At 44.5% G+C, this 14,040-nt stretch overlaps 1 protein-coding gene across 2 annotated transcripts in view; it reads right to left on the bottom strand.

Annotated features, from left to right (window-relative positions):
- Nucleotides 1-9,652, bottom strand: part of LOC124037951 (sarcoplasmic/endoplasmic reticulum calcium ATPase 1-like) — a 35,717-nt gene extending 26,065 nt beyond the window's left edge. Inside the window, exons 1-6 of one of the 2 annotated variants that reach the window (XM_046353250.1) lie at nucleotides 9,512-9,652; nucleotides 9,249-9,385; nucleotides 7,919-7,936; nucleotides 5,463-5,545; nucleotides 3,250-3,354; nucleotides 2,640-2,778 (exon numbers count right to left, since the gene is read on the bottom strand). In XM_046353250.1, the coding sequence (XP_046209206.1) occupies nucleotides 2,640-2,778; nucleotides 3,250-3,354; nucleotides 5,463-5,545; nucleotides 7,919-7,936; nucleotides 9,249-9,366 (463 nt within the window). In that variant the 5' untranslated portion in view covers nucleotides 9,367-9,385; nucleotides 9,512-9,652. Of the gene's footprint in view, nucleotides 1-2,639; nucleotides 2,779-3,249; nucleotides 3,355-5,462; nucleotides 5,546-7,918; nucleotides 7,937-9,248 lie in introns of both variants that reach the window. The other variant, XM_046353249.1, reaches the window with a different exon arrangement.
- Nucleotides 9,653-14,040: the final 4,388 nt, after the last annotated feature.

Raw genomic sequence — 14,040 nt, 5'->3', positions numbered from 1 at the left:
GGCTGCCATTTTACGGGCTCCTAACCAACTGTGTTATTTTGTTCGTTTTTTTGTGTTGTTTGTAATGTATTTTTAAACTTATTTTGTGCATATTGTTGCTGCTACCATCTCTTATGACCGAAAATAACTTCTGAACATCGATGACTCTTTAACAAGTCAGACGTGAAGGATATACTGCTTTCTCGGGAACGGGACAAAATCCTCGTCATTTGCATGAAGAAAAGACGGCGAAAAAGAGGGCGAAGGTCGGCTGCCTTCGGAGAATTCAGAGAAACTACGTCTGGTAAGACGAGGGGTGAGAATGTCTAATATTAAAGAAGTCCTGAGGTATTGCTCACCTGCTCTCCTGTACTCCCTGTTGACCCACGACTGCGTGGCCAAACACAACTCCAACACCATCATTCAGTTTGCTGACTGCACAACAGTGGTAGGCCTGATTACCGACAACAATGAGACAACCTATAAGGAGAAGGTCAGAGACCCGGAAGTGCGGTACCAGGACAACAACTTTTCCTTCAATATGAGCAAGACAAATGAGCTGATCGTGGACTACAGGAAATGGCGGGCCAAACACAGGCCCCCATTAACATCGACTGGGCTGTAGTGGAACGAGTCGAGAGTTTCAAGTTCCTTGGTGTCCACATCACCAACGAACTATCATGGTCCAAACACACCAAGGCAGTCGTGAAGAGGGCACAACAACAACTTTTCCCCTTCAGGAGACTGAAAAGGTTTGGTATGGGTCCCCAGATCCTCAAAAGGTTATACAGCTGCACCATCGAGAGCATCCTGACCAATTGCATCACCGTATGGCTACTGCTCTGCATCTGACTGTAAGGCGCAACAGAGGGTAGTGCGTACAGCGCCGTACATCACTGGGGCCAAGTTTCCTGCCATCCAGGACCTATATACTAGGCGTTGTCGGAGGAAAAAACCCAAAATTGTCAAAGGCTCCCAAGTCATAGACTGTCCTCTCTGCCGCCGCACAGCAAGCGGTTCTGGTGCGCCAAGTCTAGGACCAAAGCCACCTTAACAGCTACTACCCCCAAGCCATAAGACTGCTAAATTATTAATCAAATGGCCACCTGGACTGACCCCCCCCCCCCCCCCATGTACAAATTACCTCGCCCGACCTGTACCCCCACATTGACTTGGTACCGGTACCCCCTGTATATAGCCTCCACATTGACTCAGTACTGGTACCCCCTGTATATAGCCTCACTACTGACCTGTACCCCCACATTGACTTAGTACCGGTACCCCCTGTATATAGCCTCCACATTGACTCAGTACTGGTACCCCCTGTATATAGCCTCACTACTGACCTGTACCCCCACATTGACTTGGTACCGGTACCCCCTGTATATAGCCTGGTTATTGTTATTTTATTGTGTTACTTTAAAAAAAAGTACTTTAGTTTATTTGGTAAATATTTCATTAACTCTTTCTTGAACGGCCTTGTTGGTTAAGGGCTTGTAAGTATGCATTTCACTGTAAGGTCTACTGCACCGGTTGTATTCGGCGCATGTGACTAATAAAGTTTATTTTGATTTTTAGTTCAAGGTAGCTGTCTCAACTTTATGCATATACACACAAACTCCACTCCACTTCAGAGTTCATTTAACGTATGTTCAAACATAATTACTACATTTTCATTCACAGTCTTTATCACAATCAAGGTTTTCCCTGGTTAACATTGTGCTTATTCTGAATTTTTACAGTGTATTCTGACAATACACTGCTTTTTAACACTGTCAAAATGTCCCCATTTGACATTTTGATTCTTCAGTATGGCAAAATAGAGAGACAGAGAGGGAGAGAGAAAGGAGAGAGAGAATTGATAATAAACATTAGAGGGATAAACCAGTCTGACCCAGGACCAGGCGCTGGTATACATTCCAAATGGCACTCTATATCCTGCATCAATGGTTCCCAATCTTTTTCAGTTACAGTACAGAATTGTACTCTGCCCTGAGTACCCCTGAAGTACCCCCTCATGTGCATTTTACCAGTAGCTCTATGGTGTCATGAGTCTTCTCAAGTACACTCTGTGGATAGTCCAAGTACCCTCAGGGGTTCTAGGGCCTACAGTATATAGTGCACTACTTTTGACCAGAGCCCTATGGCTATAAAGTGAATAGAGTGCCCTTTGGGATGTGCCTGTCAACCAGTAGACTGGCAATATGGGTATGGGTATTAGGCCTTGTTTTTTTTGGAGAGGTGGTATAATATACCAGCAAACCCTAAAGACGTGATGTCCATCTGAGAGGATTAGACCCGTTCAAACACTTTGTGACAAATTGTACACTTTGTGATAATAATGGTTGTTAAAGGGGCCATATGCTTTAATCTCTACACCTTAATCTCTGATAGGCAAAGTAGATTTTTTTTTGCTTACATCAGATCTACATTTATTTTAGTGGCTTGTGGATATTGGAGCTAAGGGTCGACTTGGAACTGGGCCTACAACTCTTGGGCTTATAGGGGTAGAAGTTGCCCTTGGGCACAGATCTAGGATCAGCTTACGCCAAAATCTGAGCCCTTTAGTCATTAGGAGAGAAAAAACACTGAACCCAGATCAGTGTTTATGGGGTTATACAGTTATTACGTAAATCTGAATCTCTGAATCTGAATCTTACCGGACACCTCCACCACATCTCCAGGGACGATCTCCCTGGCCTTGATCATCTGGACGTTCTTCCTGTCCGACCGATAAACCTTCCCCATCTCAGGCTCATACTCCTTCAGAGCCTCGATGGCGCTCTCTGCATTGCGCTCCTTCAGGGCAACAATAACCCCACAGAACATCAGTTCCTCCTATTCCTCCTGACCTCCCTTCCAGAAGTGTAAAGCCTGATTTCTGCCAATATGCCCACCCCCTACACCCATCACATCCACCCCCTCCCCGCTCCCTTGTCTCATAACCCCCCTATGTGTGAATCCTTGTGCATAGTTTCCAAATGACCACCACAAGGCCAATATGGACCCGCTGCTTGTGGCTTGCGGTAACCCGATCGTCCCTCTGTATTTTTTACTGTGGGTTTGGGGGCTGATGCATTTTCCCCTATAACACCCCTCCCCCACCCCCGCGGGTAATACATTCTGACCCTGAACGGGTAAACTAACGCGCGTGATGTATTGTGTGTGTGTGTGTGTGTGTGTGTGTGTGTGTGTGTGTGTGTGTGTGTGTGTGTGTGTGTGTGTGTGTTGCGTGCGTGCGTGCGTGTGTATGTGTTTCAACTAACTGACCTGCCAGACTCCAACGATGGCATTAGCAATGAGAATGAGGAGGATGACTAAGGGTTCCACAAAGGCTGTGACTGTTTCCTCACCTTCCTCAAACAAGGCCAGCACCTGAAAGCAAGAGGGAGGGAGGGAGGGAGGGAGGGAATTTATGTTTATTGATAATGGAATGGAATGCACTTTTATGACACTTGACAATATGCGCCCGTAACAGAAACACTTTTTTCCCACTATATGCCAGCCTTTTTTGTCTGTGTGTCCGTGCACGTGCATGTGTGATAGAGGGAGTTTTGTGTGTGTGTGTGTATGTGTTTCTTCACGTGTGTATGCGCGTCCGTTTACGTGACTGTGTAACGAGTTGTTGTCACTGGTCTGTTTAGGAAAGGGGCTGTGTTGACATGGACACAGATCAGTTATGGTCCAATGAAGCAGAGGAAGAAGCAATCTAACCCACAGAGAAAGAGAGATATCCCTCCATCCCTCCATTATTGTATACATCCATCCATTATCCTTTATTCCCTATTCCTTTGTCCAAACCGTCCTCTTTAACCTTCTTCCGTCGCCTCTCCCTTCTCTACTCTGTTGTTCCTTAGTGCAAAGATTTCATTCTTCCATCCTCTTTTCCCTTTCTTTCTTTCTTTCTTTCTTTTTTCTTTCTTTCTTTCTTTCTTTCTTTCTTTCTTTCTTTCTTTCTTTCTTTCTTTCTTTCTTTCTTTCTTTCTCTCTCTCTCTCTTTCTTTCTTTCTTTCTTTCTTTCTCTCTCTCTCTTTCTTTTCTTTCTTTTGTTTGTTAATTTTTTGTTGTTGTCTCTATACATTTATTCTGTTATTCCCTCTCTTTTAAGATCTCTATATCATTCATCCTCTCTGTCTTCTCTATTCTAAAATATACTGCATTGAAATCCATTGAAGCCTACTCACACGTACCATAGAACCTTTCCATTCCAAAACTTTATTTGAAAGCACATGAAAAACATTACACTGATATTGCCAATGCATTTATATATTTATACAGTATATTAACTATATATTATGCATTTATTAATGACATATTACTATCATTACAGTGTCTTTCTAAACCATATACTATATGTACCTGTCATCTGAAACAAACAATGCCATTGTGCAATACTATCTCTCTCTCGCTCTCTCGCCAGCAATCCTTTGTTCCTTTCATCCCTGACCTTTGTGGAAGGATACAGTTTCTCGGCCTGGCTTGAGATTCTCTTAAAATAACACGCTCTCTCTCCCCTCGTGCCCTCTTGCCACACAAACGCACGCACGCACACACGCACACACACACACACACACCACGCACGCACACAGTACATCGCACACACACACCACGCACACACACACACACAGTACATCGTACACACACACACCATTCTTTCTAAGGCCATAATGACAGCTGGTCAGGGACAGAGTGTAAAGGGTTGGGGTGGGGGGGTTAAAACATTATGTCACCCCTCTACTACTCCAAAACAGATTTGAAGAGAGAGAGAGCTAGACAGGAGGGCAAATGGGAGACAACAGTGAAATGAAATAGTGAGAGAGGGGGAGGGAGGGGACGGGAGGGATTCCTAGAGTGAATGAGCGAGTGTGTGTGAGTGAGTAAGCGAGGGAGTGAGGGAAGGAAAGAGGGAGGACATCAATCCATACGAAATATAACCTGACCGGTCACAGCATGTGTTCTGTGTGTGCGTGTGCGCAAAGCATAACTGACCTGTGTGTGTACAGTATGTGTCTTTCATAGTGCAGGTATGTAACCTTGTGTGCATACATGTGTGTGTGTGCGCGTGTGTGTGTGTGTGTGTTAGCTGTCAGTGTCATCTCAGAGCCTCTCCCATCATGCACACCTGCTACGCTGAAACATTTACCCATCCTGCACTGGGGTAAGCAGAGGACGTGGACGGAGGAAATTGACAGGAAGTGACTTCTTACAGGTGCTAACACCAACACATAAATACACCCGAACATATCGACCTGTGTAGACCCTACCCTCTATGCACTTGTGGAGATCTGAGAGGACTCAGTAGGTATTATCAATACATGAATATCTTCCCCTTACTCTCATTACACCAATTATTGAGGAGCAGACCAGATAACATCACTTTACCCTGTCTTGTGTCATTACTCTGCAATATTTTCCCTGTAACCCATAGCAATATCTATACTCCATAGTCGGTCAAAATCAGTGACAACATTTTGTCTACTTACAAAAGAGATACAGGCAGCCAGCAGAAGGATTCTGACCAACAGATCCTCAAACTGCTCTACGACCAACTCCCAGATGGTCTTACCTGAGAGAGAGAGAGAGAGAGAGAGAGAGAGAGAGAGAGAGAGAGAGAGAGAGAGAGAGAGAGAGAGAGAGAGAGAGAGAGAGAGAGAGAGAGAGAGAGAGAGAGAGAGAGAGAGAGAATGTCATTGGATGCTGTAGCCAACCATTGCCTTGATGACAGCTTTGCACACTCCTAAGATCACCATGCCAATGCCAAGCATCGGCTGGAGTTGTGTAACGCTCGCCGCCATTGGACTGGAGCAGTAGAAAAGCATTCTCTGGAGTGATGAATCACACTTCACCATCTGGCAGTCCAACAGACAAATCTGGCTTTGGTGGATACCAGGAGAATGCTACCTGCCCAAATGTATAGTGCCAACTGCAAAGTCTGGTTTAGGTGGAATAATAGTCTGGGGCTGTTTTCATGGTTCGGGCTAGGCCCCTTAGTTCCAATGAAGAGAATTCTTAACGCTACAGCATAAAATTACATTCTAGACGATTCTGTGCTTCCAACTTTGTGGAAACAGTTTGGGGAAGGCCCTTTCCTGTTTCAGCATGATAATGTGTGCACAAAGCAAGGTCCATAAAGAAATGGTTTGTCGAGATCGGTGTGGAAGAACTTGACTGGCCTGCACAGAGCCCTGACCTCAACCCCATCTAACACCTTTGGGATGAACTGGAACACCCACTGCGAGCCAGGCCTAATCTCCCAACATCACTGCCCGACCTTACTAATGCTCTTGTGGCTGAATGGAAGCAAATCCCCGCAGCAATGTTCCAACATCTAGTGGAAAGCCTTCCCAGAAGAGTGGAGGCTGTTATAGCAGTAAAGGGAGGAACAACTCCATATTAATGCCCCTGATTTTGGCATGAGATGTTCAACGAGCATACATACGTTTGATCATGTCTGATCTCGCAAACAATGCAAAGTAGCTCTAATCTAGAGCCACGCGTGTTGATTTTTAATCCGAGGGTATCCTGTTATTGACACACTTGTTCAATTATGCTAAATAAAGTGACAACAACAGTAATTAATGAGGCAGCCTAGACAGTGCAGGTGAGTGCAAATAGGGTAGACAGAGCAAGTGTTTGGTTGCTGCAGCCTTGTTTCTCTCCTTTATGTTAGTGTGCTAATATATGCAAATACACCCAGTGTATTTATGCAAATTAGGCACATATACTTTCCATTATTGTAACACACAATTTAAAAATATATATATATAACAAATATTTTTGTTGTTGGAATTTTACAATAAATTTAACACCTAAATTCCCACCTAAACCCCTGGACTCCATTCAATATTTGTCTGTGTCAGTAAAATGTTTTATGTGCTATAATTCAGTCAATATCTGATGGTTTATTCAAATTCTAAAAGTTTGGAGTACCTTCATCCATTGTCCAATTTAATTATAATTGTTCTTAAAACCTTTTAACAATTTCGATGACCATTGCTAATGTCTCTATTGGCCTCATGATGATTTAATACTGTCAGATGTGAGAATCATAACTGTTACAGGGAGGGATAGTCAGTGTGATAATAATCTCTCATTGGTAGACAGACACACGCAACACAACTGGAAGGTTCCCACTAGATAACACAGCCACAAAGTCAAAGTGGTGTGTTTCATAAAAAATGTATCCCAAGCAAAAATAACCTTTTTTGGTAAAGGTTAGGGTTAGGCATAAAGAGAAGTGTGGATAAGCGTAATGTTAAGGTTAGGGTTAGGTTTAAAACACCGGAAGTTGCTGAGGGGAGGAAGGCTCATAGTAATATCTGGAATGTGAATGAAATGGTATCAAAAACATGGAAACCGTGTGCTTGATGTGTTCAATACCATTCTATATATTCTGTTCCAGTCATTACTATGAGGCGGTCTTCCCCAACTGAGGTGCCACTAGCCGCCTGGGGTTTCAAATCTGATTTTAAGAAGAGAAACTGTGGAAATAGGTGTGGTTTATGACTTTGTGACTGTGTAAACTAGTGATAACCCAACTGAAGCATCTGACGCATTCATGCACGTTTTTACTTCTGGGTTTTCAAGGTTTTGCGTGACAGACGTGATGGGTAAGTGAGGACACAGATCTGTGCATCGGAAAATCCTCCTCTTTCAGGGTTATGACAAGTTTGACAACAAGAGCAATCCCATTCACATCCTCCTCTTCCTTCTCTCCGAAGTGTGTAGCCACTCCCTGTCAAGCATCGGATTGGATAAGAAATATGGCTACCCTACACCAACCAATCCAAATGGGCGAATCAGAATGTCTGGAGGGTTTGTGATGACTGACAGGATGGGATGATGTAACCTCCCGGACACTGGGACGGAAATAGGAGTGTGTGTGCAGACCGACCACAGACAGGTGTGTGAGGGGCAAAGACAAACGTTGGTAACTCACCAATCTCTGCTGGGAGCTCTGTAAAAGGGGAAAGCGAAGAGAGGAGATTATTAGCATAGCATTGCTATTAACATCGCTAATTGAGGATAGCATTAGGCCTACTACCTCTATCTTTGATAGCAGAAATGCTAATTATACATTGTGATTAAATGTAAAGGACTAGATTTACGAAGCCTTTGTTTCCACCTGTTTAACGGTCAGATCAGGTCTTTGAAAATACAGGTGCAAACATTTGACTATTGTTAATTAGCTAAAAACCTTTACTTTGCTCATGTCATCCACCTTTTCATTGATAACTTACGTCAGGCTTGAAATCTCTCTGAACTCATTTCAAATCTTCAAATTATGCAAAAGCAACAAAAAAGAAAAAAAAGAACTGGCATTGCACAACTGTGATTCTACTTTATTTCTAAAGGGGCAAACTAAGTGGTTTTCTTTTGCAAACAAGTGTTAGGGCCTTGATTTGTCCCAGTTCGGCCCTACAGTAGCCATAAAAAACCTTTGTCCTTCTCGCCGACCTCTGATTGGTTAGCCAATTAAAGCCTTGAGTCTGTCATTGCTTTTCATTGGTTGGATGAGACAATGACTATGCCAATGCTTCATATCATGATTTATGCATGGATGACCAAGAGGAAACATTTTTATAAAATATTATCATAAGCCTCATAACTTAACTTTTGCCTCTGTATATCTTGGCTGATGCTTAGCCACTCAATGTTATTATAAAGTGTGCTAACTGCAAATATACAAAAATTAAAGGATTGATACAACAGATATGCAAGTAGAAGTTGTCAGGAACTTCTGGAAACCAACCAATCAACCACAATAGGGAGCCTGTACTGGACTGATCACGAACTACACTACCCAAGCATCCCTTGGTGCCGCTGACCTTGAAATGGTATCTGACACACCATTACAAGGTGACCTGAACCATTTTGGTTGCCGCGCGCCAATGTGTCAGTCAGCTAGCCAGCAGCCAATCACAAAGAGACAACATCCGACCTTCCCCTGGTCATAACCAAAACAAAGACTAGCTGTTGTCCACGCCAGTGGAACACCTGTTGCTGTCTGTCTGTCCCTCCATCGCATTCATCCTTTCCACAGCATTTAGCACCAATGAATCCCATTTTGGGTCCGAACCTCTACACCCAACCAGATCCTCCTCCTTTTCCCCTTCTCTTCTTCCTCCTCACCATCATCTTTCCAACAAGCCCTATCCCTCCTCTTATCCACCTCCATGTCTCTCTGTCCATCCCTTGGTCTCTCTATGCTTTTCCATCAATCCACCCATCCATCCATCCATCCATCCATCACAGTCTTTCTTTCTCACCGTTGTGACCATATCTGGCCAGGTTCTTCTTGAACTGTTCTGGTGTGAGGCCGGTGGTCTGGTCGACACCAAAGTATGACACGACCTCTTCCGAATCTTTTGCGTGTGCATTCTCCATCCTCACCAAACAGGAGACTCTTCAGGAGAAGAGAACAAAACAAAGATACGTTTAGGACACGTCTATCCGGTAATGCGTGGCTTGGTGCAGTAGGTAGTTCTCCAGTTATGAGGTTTTACAACCAGAGAAATTAATTGTTACCCACCACTTTATAAAAGTGTGGGATGGGGATAAAACCTGTCAACCCCCTTCGTTCGCTCTCTCCCCTCTCTCTCTCACTGCTCTTTCTCTCTCACTTCTCCGGCAAAACTGGAGCCCTGGACTGACAGAAAGTGCAACCTGGCACAAGCTCCTGAAAAGTTTTATATACGGACACAAAAGTGAGGCGATTGGTGCTCTCTCACCATGCGCTTGCACCTCATTGGCTGAGGGGAGCAAAGGTGGGTGGGCCGGGAGGGCCCTATGAGGGGGGGGGGTCACGCGTGGAGGAATTGGGCACCAACTGCAGAGGGGGTCCGCTGTGTATCGTCAAACTGAAAATGAGATACATTTTTGGATCGAGCATGGTCAGTAGAACAGGGAGGGGAGATGGGGGCAGCGGTGCTTTGAATGAGAGGTAGGGGGCTTTGAATGATGGGTCCAGTGTGCTACAGTATGTATGGCAGATAGGACAGAAGGGGGGTAAAGATAGAGATAAAGAGAGAGGGGGGTACAAAGAGAGGCAGATAGAGATAAAGAGAGGGGGTACAAAGAGAGGCAGATAGAGATAAAGAGAGGGGGGTACAAAGAGAGGCAGATAGAGATAAAGAGAGGGGGGTACAAAGAGAGGCAGATAGAGATAAAGAGAGGGGGTACAAAGAGAAGGGGGGTACAAAGAGGCAGATAGAGATAAAGAGAGGGGGTACAAAAGAGGCAGATAGAGATAAAGAGAGGGGGTACAAAGAGAGGCAGATAGAGATAAAGAGAGGGGGGCAGATAGAGATAAAGAGAGGCAGATAGAGGAGATAGAGATAAAGAGAGGGGTGCAGAGAGAGAGGCAGATAGGGATATATAGAGAGAGGGGGTACAGAGAGAGAGGCAGATAGGGTAATATAGAGAGAGGGGGTACAGAGAGAGAGGCAGATAGAGATAAAGAGAGAGAGGGGGTACAGAGAGAGAGGCAGATAGGGATATATAGAGAGAGGGGGTACAGAGAGAGAGGCAGATAGGGATATATAGAGAGAGGGGGTACAGAGAGTACTCCCTCTCTGATGACCAGGGTACTTTCCCCCTTCTGATGACCAGGTGGCGAATCGCATCTCTGCATGTCTGGCAGACATATCAGTGTGGATGACAGATCACCACCTCAAGCTGAACTTCGGCAAGACGGAGCTGCTCTTGCTCCCGGGGAAGGACTGCCCGTTCCATGATCTCGCCATCACGGTTGACAACTCCATTGTGTCCTCCTCCCAAAGCGCTAAGAACCTTGGCGTGATCCTGGATAACACCCTGTCGTTCTCAACTAACATCAAGGTGGTGGCCCGTTCCTGTAGGTTCATGCTCTACAACATCCGCAGAGTACGACCCTGCCTCACACAGGAAGCGGCGCAGGTCCTAATCCAGGCACTTGTCATCTCCCGTCTGGATTACTGCAACTCGCTGTTGGCTGGGCTCCCTGCCTGTGCCATTAAACCCCTACAACTCATCCAGAACGCCGCAGCCCGTCTAGTGTTCAACCTTCCCAAGTTCTCTCACGTCACCCCGCTCCTCCGCTCTCTCCACTGGCTTCCAGTTGAAGCTCGCATCCGCTACAAGACCATGGTGCTTGCCTACGGAGCTGTGAGGGGAACGGCACCTCAGTACCTCCAGGCTCTGATCAGGCCCTATACCCAAATAAGGGCACTGCGTTCATCCACCTCTGGCCTGCTCGCCTCCCTACCACTGAGGAAGTACATTTCCCGCTCAGCCCAGTCAAAACTGTTCGCTGCTCTGGCTCCCCAATGGTGGAACAAACTCCCTCACGACGCCAGGACAGCGGAGTCAATCACCACCTTCCGGAGACACCTGAAACCCCACCTCTTTAAGGAATACCTAGGATAGGATAAAGTAATCCTTCTCACCCCCCTTAAAATATTTAGATGCACTATTGTAAAGTGGCTGTTCCACTGGATGTCATAAGGTGAATGCACCAATTTGTAAGTCGCTCTGGATAAGAGCGTCTGCTAAATGACTTAAATGTAATGTAATGAGAGAGAGGCAGATAGAGATAAAGAGAGAGGGGGTACAGAGAGAGAGGCAGATAGGGATAAAGAGAGAGAGGGGGTACAGAGAGAGAGGCAGATAGGGATAAAGAGAGAGAGGGGGTACAGAGAGAGAGGCAGATAGAGATAAAGAGAGAGAGGGGGTACAGAGAGAGAGGCAGATAGAGATAAAGAGAGAGAGGGGTACAGAGAGAGAGGCAGATAGAGATAAAGAGAGAGGGGGTACAGAGAGAGAGGAAGATAGAGATAAAGAGAGAGAGGGGGTACAGAGAGAGAGGCAGAAAGGGATATATAGAGAGAGGGGGTACAGAGAGAGAGGCAGATAGGGATATATAGAGAGAGGGGGTACAGAGAGAGAGGCAGATAGGGATATATAGAGAGAGGGGGTACAGAGAGAGAGGCAGATAGGGATATATAGAGAGAGAGGGGGTACAGAGAGAGAGGCAGATAGGGATATATAGAGGGGGGAGGTACAGAGAGAGAGGCAGATAGAGATAAAGAGAGAGAGGGGGTACAGAGAGAGAGGCAGATAGGGATATAGAGAGAGGGGGTACAGAGAGAGAGGCAGATAGAGATAAAGAGAGAGAGGGGGTGCAGAGAGAGAGGCAGATGGGGATATATAGAGAGAGGGGGTACAGAGAGAGAGGCAGATAGGGATATATAGAGGGGTGGAGGTACAGAGAGAGAGGCAGATAGAGATAAAGAGAGAGAGGGGGTACAGAGAGAGAAAGGCAGACAGAGAGTACAGAGAGTTTTAAACTTCCTTAATAAGCACAATGTCTCGAGTAAAAAACAAATTGGATTTATGCCCAAACATCGCACGACCGATCATATTTCCACCCTAAACATCCTGATAGAATAACATGTCCACCACAATAAGACCAAAGTGTATGCTCGCTTTATTGACTTCCAAAAAGTATTTGATTCTATTTGGCGTACAGGACTGTTCTATAAAGTTATTGAAAGCGGTGTAGAGGGTCAAACGTATGACATAATTAAATCAAATGGCATAACAGATATGACTATTTAGGGGGGAAACAGGTGCAGCGTCAATATTGGCAAGAGAAGAACAGAATTCTTTAACCAAGGGTGGGGCCTTTGGAATAGTTGCAATCTCAGCCCCACACTCTTCAATATTTACATCAATGGATTCGGACACTATTCTAGAAAAATCCTCAGTCCTTGGTGTTAGTCTCCACAATTAAGAGGTTAAATGCCTGCTCTTCGCAGATGACTTGTGCTTGCTGTCACCCACAGCACATGGCCTCTAGCAGAGCCTGGACCTGCTGGACCTGCTAGAGCAGTACTGCTAGACCTGGGCCCTGGCAGTAAATCCCAAAAAGATTTAAAATAATGATTTTCCAGAGAAGATCCAGATCAGGGAATTAGACCGAAGTTCTCAATTTGCACAAAATATATAGAGTACTGCACACACTCCAATTACTCAGGTTTAAAACTAAGCTCAATTGGACACCTAAATGAGGCAGAGAATGAACAGAGAGGGAAAGCACGCGTGTCATTCTACACCATTAAAAAACAAATTCAAATTCAAAATACCTATTCAAATTTGGTTCAAACTAATTGAATGTGGTATTGAACACATTTTTTAGAATTATAGTGGTCTGGAAATATTCCAAGATCAGGTTGTGGGTTGTCTATAATAATTCATAATTCCTTTAATGTTTTTAAAATATCCAGATAAAAATCCCAGAATGCATTAAATCAAACAAGGGGACATGGAAGGGGACATCTCGTGACTGTGACGTTCTGACCTTTGTTCTTTTTTTATGTCTTTGTTTTAGTATGGTCAGGGCATGAGTTGGGTGGGTTGTCTATGTTTGTTTTTCTATGAGTTGGTATTTCTGGCCTGGTATGGTTCTCAATCAGAGGCAGCTGTCAATCGTTGTCCCTGATTGAGAACCATACTTAGGCAGCCTGTTTTCACCCTTGATTTGTTGGTGATTATTTTCTGTTGAGTGTTTGTATTCTGCACCAGACAGAACTGTTTCGGTTTTGTTCGTTCACTTTGTTGTTTTTGTTTAGTGGTCAATTTCTTTATTAAAAATATGGACACTTACCACGCTGTGCATTGGTCCTCCGATCCTTCCTACTACTCCTTTTCAGAGCAGGAAGAAGACCGTTACAGTGACAAAGAATAATACTGTTTGACATCTTTAAATTATAATCAATGTTCAAACTAATATTATAAATGTGTATTTTCTGCATTAATAGGTGGCATATCCCTTTGATAAAAGATTAAAGATACTTTCATGTTTCATGTCTCAGTTGAATTGGTTTGAATTGCTTTTAATTAAATTCCACTTCCGGTAATTCAAATCCTGCTTCTTGTAGGTGTGGTCAATTCAAATTGAATTAAAATTAATTGTTTGAATTGGATAGAATTCTGAATTGGCCCCAGCCCTGCTGTTTACACAGCAGGTATATGGTGTGGTTCACTTTATGTCTGGTAAGTACAGAGTTCCTAGAGATTATA

Source organism: Oncorhynchus gorbuscha, linkage group LG06, assembly GCF_021184085.1.
Source record: "Oncorhynchus gorbuscha isolate QuinsamMale2020 ecotype Even-year linkage group LG06, OgorEven_v1.0, whole genome shotgun sequence".
NCBI lineage: Eukaryota > Metazoa > Chordata > Actinopteri > Salmoniformes > Salmonidae > Oncorhynchus > Oncorhynchus gorbuscha.
The sequence above is the reverse complement of the archived record's forward strand: the minus strand, read 5'-3'. Positions and strand labels throughout refer to the sequence as shown.